General features: G+C 47.1%; 1 protein-coding gene across 10 annotated transcripts in view; it reads right to left on the reverse strand.

Annotated features, from left to right (window-relative positions):
* LOC101172563 (peripheral plasma membrane protein CASK) overlaps positions 1 to 12108 on the reverse strand; it is a 41448-nt gene that overhangs the window by 28325 nt on the left and 1015 nt on the right. For all 10 annotated transcript variants that reach the window (XM_020708951.2, XM_020708941.2, XM_020708927.2 and 7 more), the window contains exon 2: positions 917 to 1029. In XM_020708951.2, coding sequence (XP_020564610.1) covers positions 917 to 1029 — 113 coding nt within the window. The remainder of the gene's footprint in view (positions 1 to 916; positions 1030 to 12108) is intronic.

The following is a 12108-nucleotide window of genomic DNA, read 5'->3' on the forward strand; positions in this document are numbered from 1 at the left end:
GCAGAGAACAGAGGAGCCTTCATCAGATGGAGGATCAGCGAGGTCACTTCCTGTCACTGAATTATCATAAATCGTCATCCAGAAAGATGTTTATGAGTCAAAGTCTGTGTTTCTGCTCGAACTGAGGCTTCAAAACTGAACACAACGCCGCTAAAGAACCACGGAGAGCAGATCAAAGCGGCGTGGAGCTCTTTGTCCTCTGGCGGAGTTCCTCGGACCATAAAAGCTCGTCTGCAGGGATCTGTGTGTCCTGACAGGGCGGCGTCGTTATGCAACGCCACAGAGCCCCCTTTTTGCCCCGTTTGTCCGCCGTCGCCGTTTCTCCGGACGCAACAAAGCCTCTCAGTGTCCGCAGAGACGGACTGGATCCAACTTTAACAGTGGATCCATTTCTGCTTTGATTTGCACTAAACTGAACAGCATTTAAGATGAAAACTGCAGGAAAAACTTCACGAAGCTTCGGCTCTCCTGTAACATCTGGAATCATCTGAGTGTGTGGCGACGATAATTCATGAAAGTGTCCAACCGGAGACTTTGCTTCAGAAAGATTCAGAGCAAACTGAACGATTTACTAGAAATGATGAAAAGGTCGGTTTCTTGCAGAAAGATCCGCTCATGTCGTCAGTTCACGGGTTACACAAAACCCTGACCTCACGCTTTGTCTTTTCTAAAAACTCATTTTTTCCGTTTCACTTCCCGTCGATTACTCCCTCGCCTTTGGCAGCCGGACAAATCCGAGCGGAGCATCGCAGATGGCAGCGGGCGAATGCCAACGCCGTCTCCAAAACACACACCTCCACAGACACACACACGCCTTGCTGTGTGAGCACACCAAAAGCCTGCGAGGACCACACCCTGGCGCACAGAACGCCTTCTCTCCTCCTTTAAAGATGCGATGGATGAGGCGGCTCCTCACCTTCTGTGCTGAGGCCGGGGCTGGAGGTGAAGCTGGCCACGTCCACGATCTTCACCGCAAACTGCTGGCCGGTGTCCCTGTTGATGCAGCGTCTCACCACGCTGAAGGGCCCCCTGCAAGGCAGAAGAGGAGAACATGTGTGAGCGGGAGGCTGACGGGGAAAAGGCTGGGGTTAAGGCGGCGTGCGGCCTCCGAGTCCCGGCTACGGAGCACCTGCACGGATGAAAATGCGTGCTTTCAGATTTTCTGCAGAAACAGAAAAAAACCAGAAGGTCTAGCTCAGGGGTGGCGAACACGTGGCTCTCGGCCAATAGGCATGCGGCTTTTTGCGTCTCATCATATTTTCTATATACTGGGCCTCATTTCATGGTTTTTTCCCTCTTAAACCACACTCAAACCATCAGAGGGTATTAAAAATAAATAATAATAAAAGTAATTTGGCAGTGTGTGTGTTTGATGCTGCTCCCGACACATACGTGAGCGCCAATCATTTGCGCGATTTACATCCCAATGCCGGAAAACATAACAAAACATTTGATGTGTGTGCAGACCGTTACCAATGACTTATATCGCGATATAACTCAGTATTGACCATTACCCTCATGGTCAAAATGACGAAATTCAGAGTATAAAGATAAACACAGGACGTTTCTGGAAAAACGGGAAGATTCCTCCTTTTTTACTGAACAGAATGGCGTCACAATGTTTATTATTATGAGCTTTTGGAAGCAGCAAAATAGTTCATGTCAGAAAAGAACAAAACGTATCCCGGGGAAAATTCTAGACACTTCCTGATCATCTGACACAAATTGTCTCCTTTATGAACAAGTTGAAGCTTTTCAAAGTGCACATTCAAAACAGCGATCCTGTTTCCTTCTTTGTGGAGCTCACAGCAGAAAGCTGCAATCAAAATGAATACAGAGCAGAACGTGACGCTGCTGCTGGACAGAAACTTTACTTTGCGGTTTGAGGACCTGCAGCAGAAACGACCGCAGATCACTTTTCTCAGAGACTGACTGCCTGAGATCCCCGCTCGTCCCGCTGATGAGGCAGCGGGAGAACCGGAGATGATGGAGCTGAAATCTTTCTGAAAGAAGGCCCTGTTACGTTTTGGAGAACAGAGAAATCCCAGTGTGTCAAAGAGCTGCTGACGTTCTCCTCTATATATGTCTGCCAGTCCATGTTTATTACCTTGAAACACGTGAAATCAAGACATCGGTCCGTTCTGACCGACACCCACGTAAAGGAACCGATCAGAGAGGCTACGACTGAAAATAAACCTGACCTGCAGAGGATTACTAGAAACAAGAGAAATCCCACTGAGATCATCATCCATCACTGCAACAAGGTAAGAAAATATGAGAGTAGCTTGGAAAACACACCTGACTGAGAATGCTGGTGTGAATATTTAATCAATTATCAGTTTTTCATGCAAAAGTCAATCAATAGATTTTTAAACAAAAAAGAAAAGTTAGAAAAGTAAAACATTTTTACTGAAGGTCAAAATGTAATGTATTTAATGTGTTTATTGTGAATATGAATTATTCACACACAAGAAGGATGCTCTGTCCAGATGTTTGTGTATTTGTTGGTGTAAGTGTCATTGAAAGAGGAATGTTGAGATACAAAGAATGACCAGTTAAATACTGTTGGTTGAATAGTGAAATGTTCAGTTTTTATCATCGTAAATCTGACTTCAACCAGCCATCAACCTCAACACACGTCACTGAGTAGTTGTGTGTGTCAGAGAGAGAGGCAGAGAAAAGAGTGAGATAGAGCAGTGTTTTTCAACCTTTTTGAGCCACGGCACACTTCAACCTTGACAAAAATCCCGCGGCACACCGGCATTCAAAAAAAAAAAAAAAAAGAAAAAGGAGAAACTCGGTCTGTATTGATTCTACAGTCCCTCTACAATCTCACATGCATTTTTGTGATAATTGTGGCAGATAAAGCTGGTAGCTGCAGCTGTTTTTTTAAGATGTAATAAAAGTTAAGTTAAAAAATTTAAGAACTGTTTGATTTGTGATCGTTGTGGTTTCACGACCTTAAGAGGAGATAGTCTTGCGCCCAGACGCTCGCACTGTCACTTTAATCAAATGCATCATGGGAGATGTAGTTTAATAATCCGCCGAACGCAGAGAGACTAGCGTCTCTGAGCTTCATTGTTTTGTTCACTTGTTCCACGGTCCGACACCGGATTCTGTGGAAAGCTACACAGCTAAAGACGAGCTTTAGCTGGTATTTTTGTTGGAACTGAGAGACTTTATCAGCAGAATTCAGAACAAGGAAGTGAAAACTTTAACCACTTCTGATTGGTCAGACTGATGACATTTGATTAAGATCCCAAGAATGATTGGTGGAGACAGTTAAAGGGGCGGAACTTTTCCTAACACAGCTGAATCTGCGGCTAAATCGCGGTACCGTCATCCTTATCAAAATATCTTTAATAGAATCAAATAACACAAAGAAAAAAGTATTTTACGATCTTTCATATTCCCAATTTCTTAGTGTTTTATCACAGCCTGTAGGGATGAACAAAGAACTGAAATCCTGGAGATGGAAAATGAGGGCAATTTCCCACGGCACACTTGACCATCTCCCACGGCACACTAGTGTGCCGCGGCACACTGGTTGAAAAACACTGAGATAGAGAGTGTGTGTGTGTGTGTGTGTGTGTAGGGGGTATCTGACCTCTAGGGTACTCGCTGTGTTAACTCTGGCTGAGCTGCATTTGATGTGTGTATTGAGGGTGGACACTTTCCTTGAAATAAACACAAGTGTAATACTTGCTGTTGTATTGTAGGGAAAGGAGTGTGTTATGGGAAATAATACGACTTTAATTGCGTGTTTGTGTGTGTGCGTCTTGGCAGGTCAGTGCGTGGTGTGGCTCTTTGACTCTCACAGTGAAATAATCTGGCTCTTGGTGTCAAACTTGTTCGCCACCCGTGGTTTAGCGCTTCACGCTCTCAGAAGCATCACTTCTGCCCACAGAAGGTGCTTCTCATCGTTTTGGTAAATGCAGTGGCATTCCGAAGTACACGGCTTTCTGGTAATAATGAAATTATTCATAACAGGAAAAAAGGATGATTCACGACTTTCACACCAGATGAAGCAAACTGGAACATCTTCACAAAACTGCTGATTAATTTAAGAAGAAGAAGAAGAAGAAGGAAGCTACAGAGGAAACACGTTACCCGTTACATCTTCTCTGATAAACTCTGAAGCCACCATCACGCCGTATTTGACGGGCATTTATAGGATAGTCCACGTTGTTCACACTGGACAAGCAGGGAGGGGCTTGTTCTCTCTTTCTACTGTTTACTAGCGCGTGTCCGCCACCTACAGTTGGAAGAGCCTGGGTGTGAAAAGTCATGGCTGTGTAAATCTGGGGAATCTTGCTCCAGGCTTTTTCTTTCACAGCTCTATTCCGATACACTAAAGACTTGGTGTCCTAGAATTCCAGTCGGACACGAGCAGCAATTATTCCTTTCTCCTCCAAACAGTTGGTACCTCTGTGAATTAAAAAGGGGCATCAGCCAAACGTCACTATGGAGTCGGAGTCTCTGAAAGTTCAACTTGGTTCAACTTTCAATGCGTGCTCAATGGCCGATCGTTTTGTACGTCGGGTTTTGACCACGGAAGTCCAAAACGTGTGTTTACGTAGACGTGCTGAGGGCCGTGTGAAGGTAGTAAACGTTTAATAAAGCTTTATCGGAACATTTTTCAAATGTTCTGTTGTTAACAGATGACAGAGTTTGGTCTCTGCGATCCGATACTGCGTCTTCCTGCAGAACACAACAGAGATGCAAAGGAAACGTTGGGTTTCCAGGCTGGTTTCACAGAGACACATCTGCCGCTGACAAACACATTCAGCAGGGAAACAGGCATCAACACATTGATGCCTGTTTCAGTTTAAAGGCTGGGTAGAACTTTCTGGATCACATGCGGGTTATTGACTTCCACAGCTCAACAAAACCTTTCAAACCTCTCATGCACAACAATTTACAGGGAAGAAAACAAGTATTTGATCCCCTATTAGCCACTAAGAGTTCTGGTTCACACCGACCACTTTATAGGCCTAATCAACGTGTCACCTGAATCAAAGACACACCTGTTTGAACAAACGACCTGTAGAAAAGACACCTGTCCACAGAATCAGTCAGATTCCAAACTCTCCAACGTGGGAAAGACTGAAAAGCTTTCCGTGGATGTAAGGAAGAAGATTGTAGACCTGCACGAGACCGGGATGGGCTAAAAAACCATCAGCAAGAAGCTGGGGGTTACCATGACAACTGTTGGTGGCCATCAATCCACCTTTAGGTCTGAGGTTCCAAACCAGATCTGCCAACGAACACCATCATGACTCAGAGAGGGACTGGGAGAAGGTGCTGTGGTCAGATGAGGCCAACATGGAGCTCTTCGGGATCAACTCAACCCGTGGCGTTTGGAGGAAAAGAAATGCTGCCGATCCCCACTGTCAAGCATGGAGGTGGAAGCATTATGGTGTGGGGTGTATGTGCACACGGCTACTTCACCGTGTGGATGGGAGGATGGGCGGAGCCATGTACCGTCAATGGTGGGTGGGTCTTCCAACAGGATAGTGACCCAAATTATACAGCCAGGGCGACCAAGGAATGACTGAGGAAGCAGATCAAGGTCATGGAGCGGTCCAGTCCGTCTCTGGGACCTCCATCTTATAGAAAACCGATTGAGAGAGCTGAAGTTCAGAACTACCAAGCGACAAACACCAAATCGTATCGATTTAGAGGTCATTTGGACCTAAATTCTTCCTGATATGTACAGAAACCTGTTCAACTAAAAGAAACCTCTGTGCTGCCAGTATGAGTTTTGTCAAACAGTACCGGGTCTTTCCAGCGAGAGGGTTCAAATACTTGTTTCCCTCAATAAAATGCAAATAAATGTACCTACATTGAGTTCTCCACTGTGCTAAGTGATAAAGTTCCAAAAAATGAGTGAAAGACAGAAATGTTTAGAAAACCAAGTCTAAAATAAAAGCATGCTGACTTTGGACCGGTGCTGCAAGAACCAAAAGAACGAAGCATCTTCTGAACATCACTGTGTTATTTTAAATATCATGAGTCAGCAGAAACGGAGAAGGCCGTTGGTAAAACGTCTTTTCTTGAACTGAAGCATTCCTGGAATGATGGAGACTCCTCACATCTGCTTCCACCATCATCAAACTCAAACAAACAGCAGCAGCGTGAGCGTCCCGCCGTCACGGGTCTACAGGAACCCTGTTGGTGACCTGATGCGACCTTTGCCCTGTGGCCTTCATGAGTACAGCAGCTGTGTTTGCGGTTAAACAGGGAACTGCGGGGGGGGGCCCTAACTGTCTGGCACCGGCTCCCCGTGTTGGTAAATCATTAGGGCCGTTAAGAAATGAGGTTAGCTTGAATGAAGCTGCCACATTTCGTGCAGCAAACTCATCAGTTTTCTCGGCTGCCAGCTGAATGAAGATTCATGGAGAGTCGATTCCAGAGCGCGGCCTGAAGCTGCTGTTTTTAATGAATCCCAGCTTTTCTCATTAAGCCGAATCAATCGATTAGAGAGCTGATTAAAGGAGCCTGCTGGCCCCCACATCCAACGTTCAAAACATCTGACAGATTCTTTAGTCCAGCAAGCTCTCTTCTGATTGGTGAATGTGGTTACCATAGAAACGTTAACTCAGGCAGACTCGGACCAATTGCTGCTTACCGATGATGTCGGGCTCCAACATGGAGGTTGTAGTATCGCAAAACAAATGGTGACTGAATAGACATTGTTTGGTTGGAGCCAGATGTCAGGCATTTTCTATGGGTGACATCACACTCACTCACTCCAGTTCTCACATACAGTCAATGGACGGGAGGGATCAAACCTCCTGGAAATGCCCAGCAGTTACAGCAGTATTGGAAAAAAAAGAATGGGCTGGTCCTAACAATCCTGCGCTGTCTGCCTAATTATATGGCTGGGTCCAAATTCCTTCACTATTCACTATTTAGAGTTCTAAACAGTCCGTTCACCATTTAGTCGGGGTGTCCGGATCTACAATTCCCAAATCTACTGCCCTGGAAATTTCCCAGAAGTCTCATCAAAATCAGTATACATCGATGCTCCATAGATGTAGACCAATAAATCTAAATTTAATTTTTCGACATCATCCAAGTTTTCATCATCAGAACACAAAGGATTCAAAAGTAATCGTGTAGATTGTTTGTGTTTATTTGGTTTTCACTTCAGCCAATGGGTGACGTCATATACAGCGTTAAAAAAACACAAGTAGTTAGTCCGAATCATGTTACAATCCGAGGCCCAGGACAGCCCCACACTATATAGTCTTCAGGTTAGGAAGGAGTGTGGGGATTACTATGACCTCCTTTAGTGCGACCGCATTCACACGGCAGTGAACCGCGCTGCAGCGCTTTTGTTTTCAAAGTAAAGCAGAGTTCAAAATGCAGGAGACGCTCAGAAGAAACCAACGCTGGAGTCGAATACCAGTTTAGTTACTAGTTGCTGAAACAGCAGAAACTCCGGAGTGACAAAACAAACGTGTGAAACTTTACAGCTATTAGGAATGTGGCTTCACAGAACCATCAGTTAGAACCACCAACATGAATGATTCAACAGTTTTATTTTCCGAAATGAAATGTGAAGAAATACCGTTTAGAAAACCTAAAGTCCCACTCTGATCCTCTTTGGGTCTGTTGTAAATGTCTGTCGTTTTCTAGGACATAGTTTCTGCAGAGCGGCAGGGGTTCATTAGAAATTCACCTCCGAGTTGTGGGCGGGACTATTGGCACGGACCAACCCTGCCCCCTTCTCATCGTCTACCTGTCATCAGGCTCTCCCAACTGAACATTACAGGTGTGACAAAAATGGCGAAAAATGTCCTGATTCACGACATTTTGAGTGAAGAACTCAACAAATTTCTTTATTTATGTCTCCAATGACATGTTAAAAACAACCAAAACACCATTGTGGTCTTTAAACCTGAAGCTAACACGGATCTTCAGCTGTGAATCCGTTTCTGTAAGTCAGATTTTTGGGCAAAAAAGGCAGAAAACAAATAACAAAGATAACAAGAATAAAGGACAGTGGCTTAACGTCAAAAACGACTGGACGCCGTCTTCATCTCATCTCTATCAAAGAATATGTTTCTCTGTGAAATCAGAGGAAAACCTGGTGAAATATTAACGAAACACTTTGCATTGGGGCTGCAGACGGTTCTTAGGATAACAGATCCTCTCCGGAGGCCAGAGGCTGATCCGGTATTATTTAAGCCTCCCAGAAGAGTCTGGGCTCCGAGTGAGGAGAAAGTGCTGCGTCATCACTCTGTCCATTCACAAGTATTGATCCGCTGGGTTCTGGAAGCTGAAAGCAGCATTTACGCTGCACCGGGAGGTTCAAAGCTGGAGCCAGCCAGGCTCAAGGGAAGCGGGTTTCCAACAGACGGAGGTGTTTGGATTACAGATTCATAGATTTCTGTTCTCAGTTTGTTGGCGGTCGAGCTGCCGATACAAAGTTTCTTTGAAAAAGAGCATTAAAGACCAAGAAGAATAACCTTTTTGTGGATTAAAAAGGGTCAAAGGGGAAGTGCTTTTAAATGTTTTTCAAAATAAAGTCCCTTTACATTCATTTAAAAAGATTTTTCTCACATTTTTTTAAATTACCTTTAATTATTATTATTATTATTATTATCAGTGTCTGGCTTGTGATGCTCCAGGAATGGATCCTTTCTTTACTTTAAATAAAAAGATGCAGCATTGTTACCAGCAGAACCCGCTAAACATCAGGTTCTGCTGTCAGAGCAGACGTGCGTCGACGTGCGGCACGGATCTCCCAGAGCATGTTGGGGGATTTCTTGGTGCAAAATGTCACACGGCTCCCACATACGTCAGAATGATTTCAAGAGATTTGCTATGAGTCACAAAGCAGCCACACAAAGGCTGTCGTTTCAAAGAACCGTGGTGTGAAAACCTAGGAAAATGTGGTTGAAGAATTGTTCAGAAAGAATTGACCACAAATACTTCAGTGTCTCATCGGGTTACCAAACACAACTTCTTTTGAAAGTAGCAGCAAAGCCGCCATGAGAACCCGATGAACAGCAGCGCAAAAAAATCAAGTTTATTTCCAGGTAAGAAGCTGAAAATCCAACAGAGATGATGTAACAACATCAGGATGTGACATTTATTTAGAAAAAACAGAACATCGTAAAAGATTTATTGATAACTGATAGACCTTCAGCTTTTACAGGCCGGGAGAAGAGTCGCTCCAAAGTAAACATGAAAACATGCGGATGGAAATGTCGTTGATCAGGAAGCGCCAGAGGACACATCACTGGAGTCCAGACGGAGCTGAACATCCAGGAGAAATAATGAGCACTGCGGGCCGGAGAAAAGAGCAGCGACCACAACCCACAAAAACACAAAAAACATACACAACAAACCGTCCTGATCCGACTGTTCCAAATGGAGCTTGATGAACAAAACATGTGCAGCTCTGGAAGGACGAAGCCAGCGTCCTCCGAGCCTTTCTGCTGATGAAACAAATACGAGACGTCTATGGATCCCTGGAGTGCCACGTCCCGGCTCGTCCAAGGTCCCCACGCAGGCCCGTCCAAGGTCCCCACGCCGGCTCCTCCAAGGTCCCCAGGCCGGCTCGTCTAAGGTCCCCACGTCGGCTCGCACAACATCCCCAGGTCGGCTCGTCCAACGTCCCCACGCCGGCTCGTCCAACGTCCCCACGCCGGCTCGTCCAACGTCCCCAGGCCGGCTCGTCCAACGTCCCCAGGCCGGCTCGTCCAACGTCCCCAGGCCGGCCCGTCCAACGTCCCCACGCCGGCTTGCTCAACATCCCTAGGCCGGCTCTTCAAACGTCCCCACGCTGGCTCGTCCAAGGTCCCCAGGCCAGCACGTCCAACGTCCCCAGGCCGGCTCGTCCAACGTCCCCAGGCCGGCTCTTCCAACGTCCCCACGCTGGCTTGTCCAACGTCCCCAGGCCGGCTTGCTCAACATCCCTAGGCCGGCTCTTCAAACGTCCCCACGCTGGCTTGTCCAACGTCCCCACGCCGGCTCGTCTAACGTTCCCACGCCGGCTCGTCCAACGTCCCCAGGCCGGCTCGTCCAACGTCCCCACGCTGGCTTGTCCAACGTCCCCACGCCGGCTCGTCTAACGTTCCCACGCCGGCTCGTCCAACGTCCCTAGGCCGGCTCGTCCAACGTCCCCACGCCGGCTCGTCCGACGTCCCCAGGCCGGCTCGTCCGACGTTCCCACGCCGGCTCGTCCGACGTCCCCAGGCCGGCTCGTCCAACGTCCCCAGGCCGGCTCGTCCGACGTCCACAGGCCGGCTCGTCCAACGTCCCCACGCCGGCTCGTCCAACGTCCCCACGCCGGCTTGCCCAACGTCCCCACGCCGGCTCGTCCAACGTCCCCAGGCCGGCTCGCCCAACGTCCCCACGCCGGCTCGTCTAACGTTCCCACGCCGGCTCGTCCAACGTCCCCAGGCCGGCTCGTCCAACGTCCCCACGCTGGCTTGTCCAACGTCCCCAGGCCGGCTTGCTCAACATCCCTAGGCCGGCTCTTCAAACGTCCCCACGCTGGCTTGTCCAACGTCCCCACGCCGGCTCGTCTAACGTTCCCACGCCGGCTCGTCCAACGTCCCCAGGCCGGCTCGCCCAACGTCCCCACGCCGGCTCGTCTAACGTTCCCACGCCGGCTCGTCCAACGTCCCCAGGCCGGCTCGTCCAACGTCCCCACGCTGGCTTGTCCAACGTCCCCAGGCCGGCTTGCTCAACATCCCTAGGCCGGCTCTTCAAACGTCCCCACGCTGGCTTGTCCAACGTCCCCACGCCGGCTTGTCCAACGTCCCCACGCCGGCTTGTCCAACGTCCCCAGGCCGGCTCGCTCAACATCCCCAGGCCGGCTCGTCCAACGTCCCCACGCCGGCTTGTCCAACGTCCCCAGGCCGGCTCGTCCAACTTCCCGACGTTTAGTTATCTGACCCAAACGAGCCAGGTCCGTCCGACCCAGGACCTCTGGATCTGCCACATCAGCTGCTGATAAACTGGTTCCAATTGGCAGAAACACCTGATCCAGGTAACAGAACTACACCAACCTGCTCACCTCTCTATTGAAAGGGGTTGGGTCAGCCTCACATAAAACTGCTGTATAGTCTTGTTTATTCTTCCAAAATATCCTCATTTGAAAAATAAATCAAAAGTCAGGCTTTTGTTCTTTTAAAGTCCCAAATAATCCCATCATCATTTGGTCTATTTTCAAAGTGTTCCCAGTGGTCTTTAAATTATGATTATGATGTTTTAATCGAAATCTGTGTCTTTATCTAGGACTTAGTTTCTGCAGAGCTGCAGAAATTCATTAGAAATTCACTTCTGACTTGTAGTTTAAGTAAAGTCTTTCCCATTTCCCATCATTTATCTGTTGACATGCTCTTCCGCTAGCTTTTTTTCATCTGCTCCTGATTCACAGTAAACAGAAATACTCAGAAATGCAATGTTAAGCTTCCTCCAAATGTCCTCCATCATACACCAAAACGTGAAAAACACCAAAACAAAAACATATTTGAATCCTGCACCACTTAAGTGTGTAGACATTCCTAAAGCTGCTAAACAAAACCCCCCAAAAAAGCTCCAAAACAATGAAGATGGGCAAAGAGATTAGGTTTGTTTGTAAAAAAAAAAAAAATGCAAACTTGCATTTTTTTAGTTATAAATACATGCAACAGTAAATTACACATGATGTCACCTGTAAGACACTCCGCTTTGACTTATCTTTCATGGAAAGAGAACTTCAGGATGCTGCATTAACTTCTAATGTTCTAAAAAAATAAAAAAGAGAGGGATCCAGAGACCAGAACAGAAATGCGGATCAACATCCTCCAGAGTCGCATCAACAAATCTCCCAAACCACAAAGTCCCACCAGAGATTCTCTGATCTTATCTCATTCAGGCTGCAGAATTTGTAATAGTTCCTTCTTTCTGTAGGAAAACAGTTTATGTTCAGCAGGAGCTTTAACTTTCTTAAGACATGGCAGTATAAAAAAGCTCTGCGGGAAGGTGGATGATGATGAAGCTGCAGCAGCAATGAGGCCAAAGCGGCTTCTCTGTCTGTGTATTTACGGGGGTGGGGGTGACCTGTTTGCCCCACCTGGAATCACTCAGGTGTTGCCCCATCTG

The sequence above is a fragment of the Oryzias latipes genome, chromosome 2, assembly GCF_002234675.1.
Source record: "Oryzias latipes chromosome 2, ASM223467v1".
NCBI lineage: Eukaryota > Metazoa > Chordata > Actinopteri > Beloniformes > Adrianichthyidae > Oryzias > Oryzias latipes.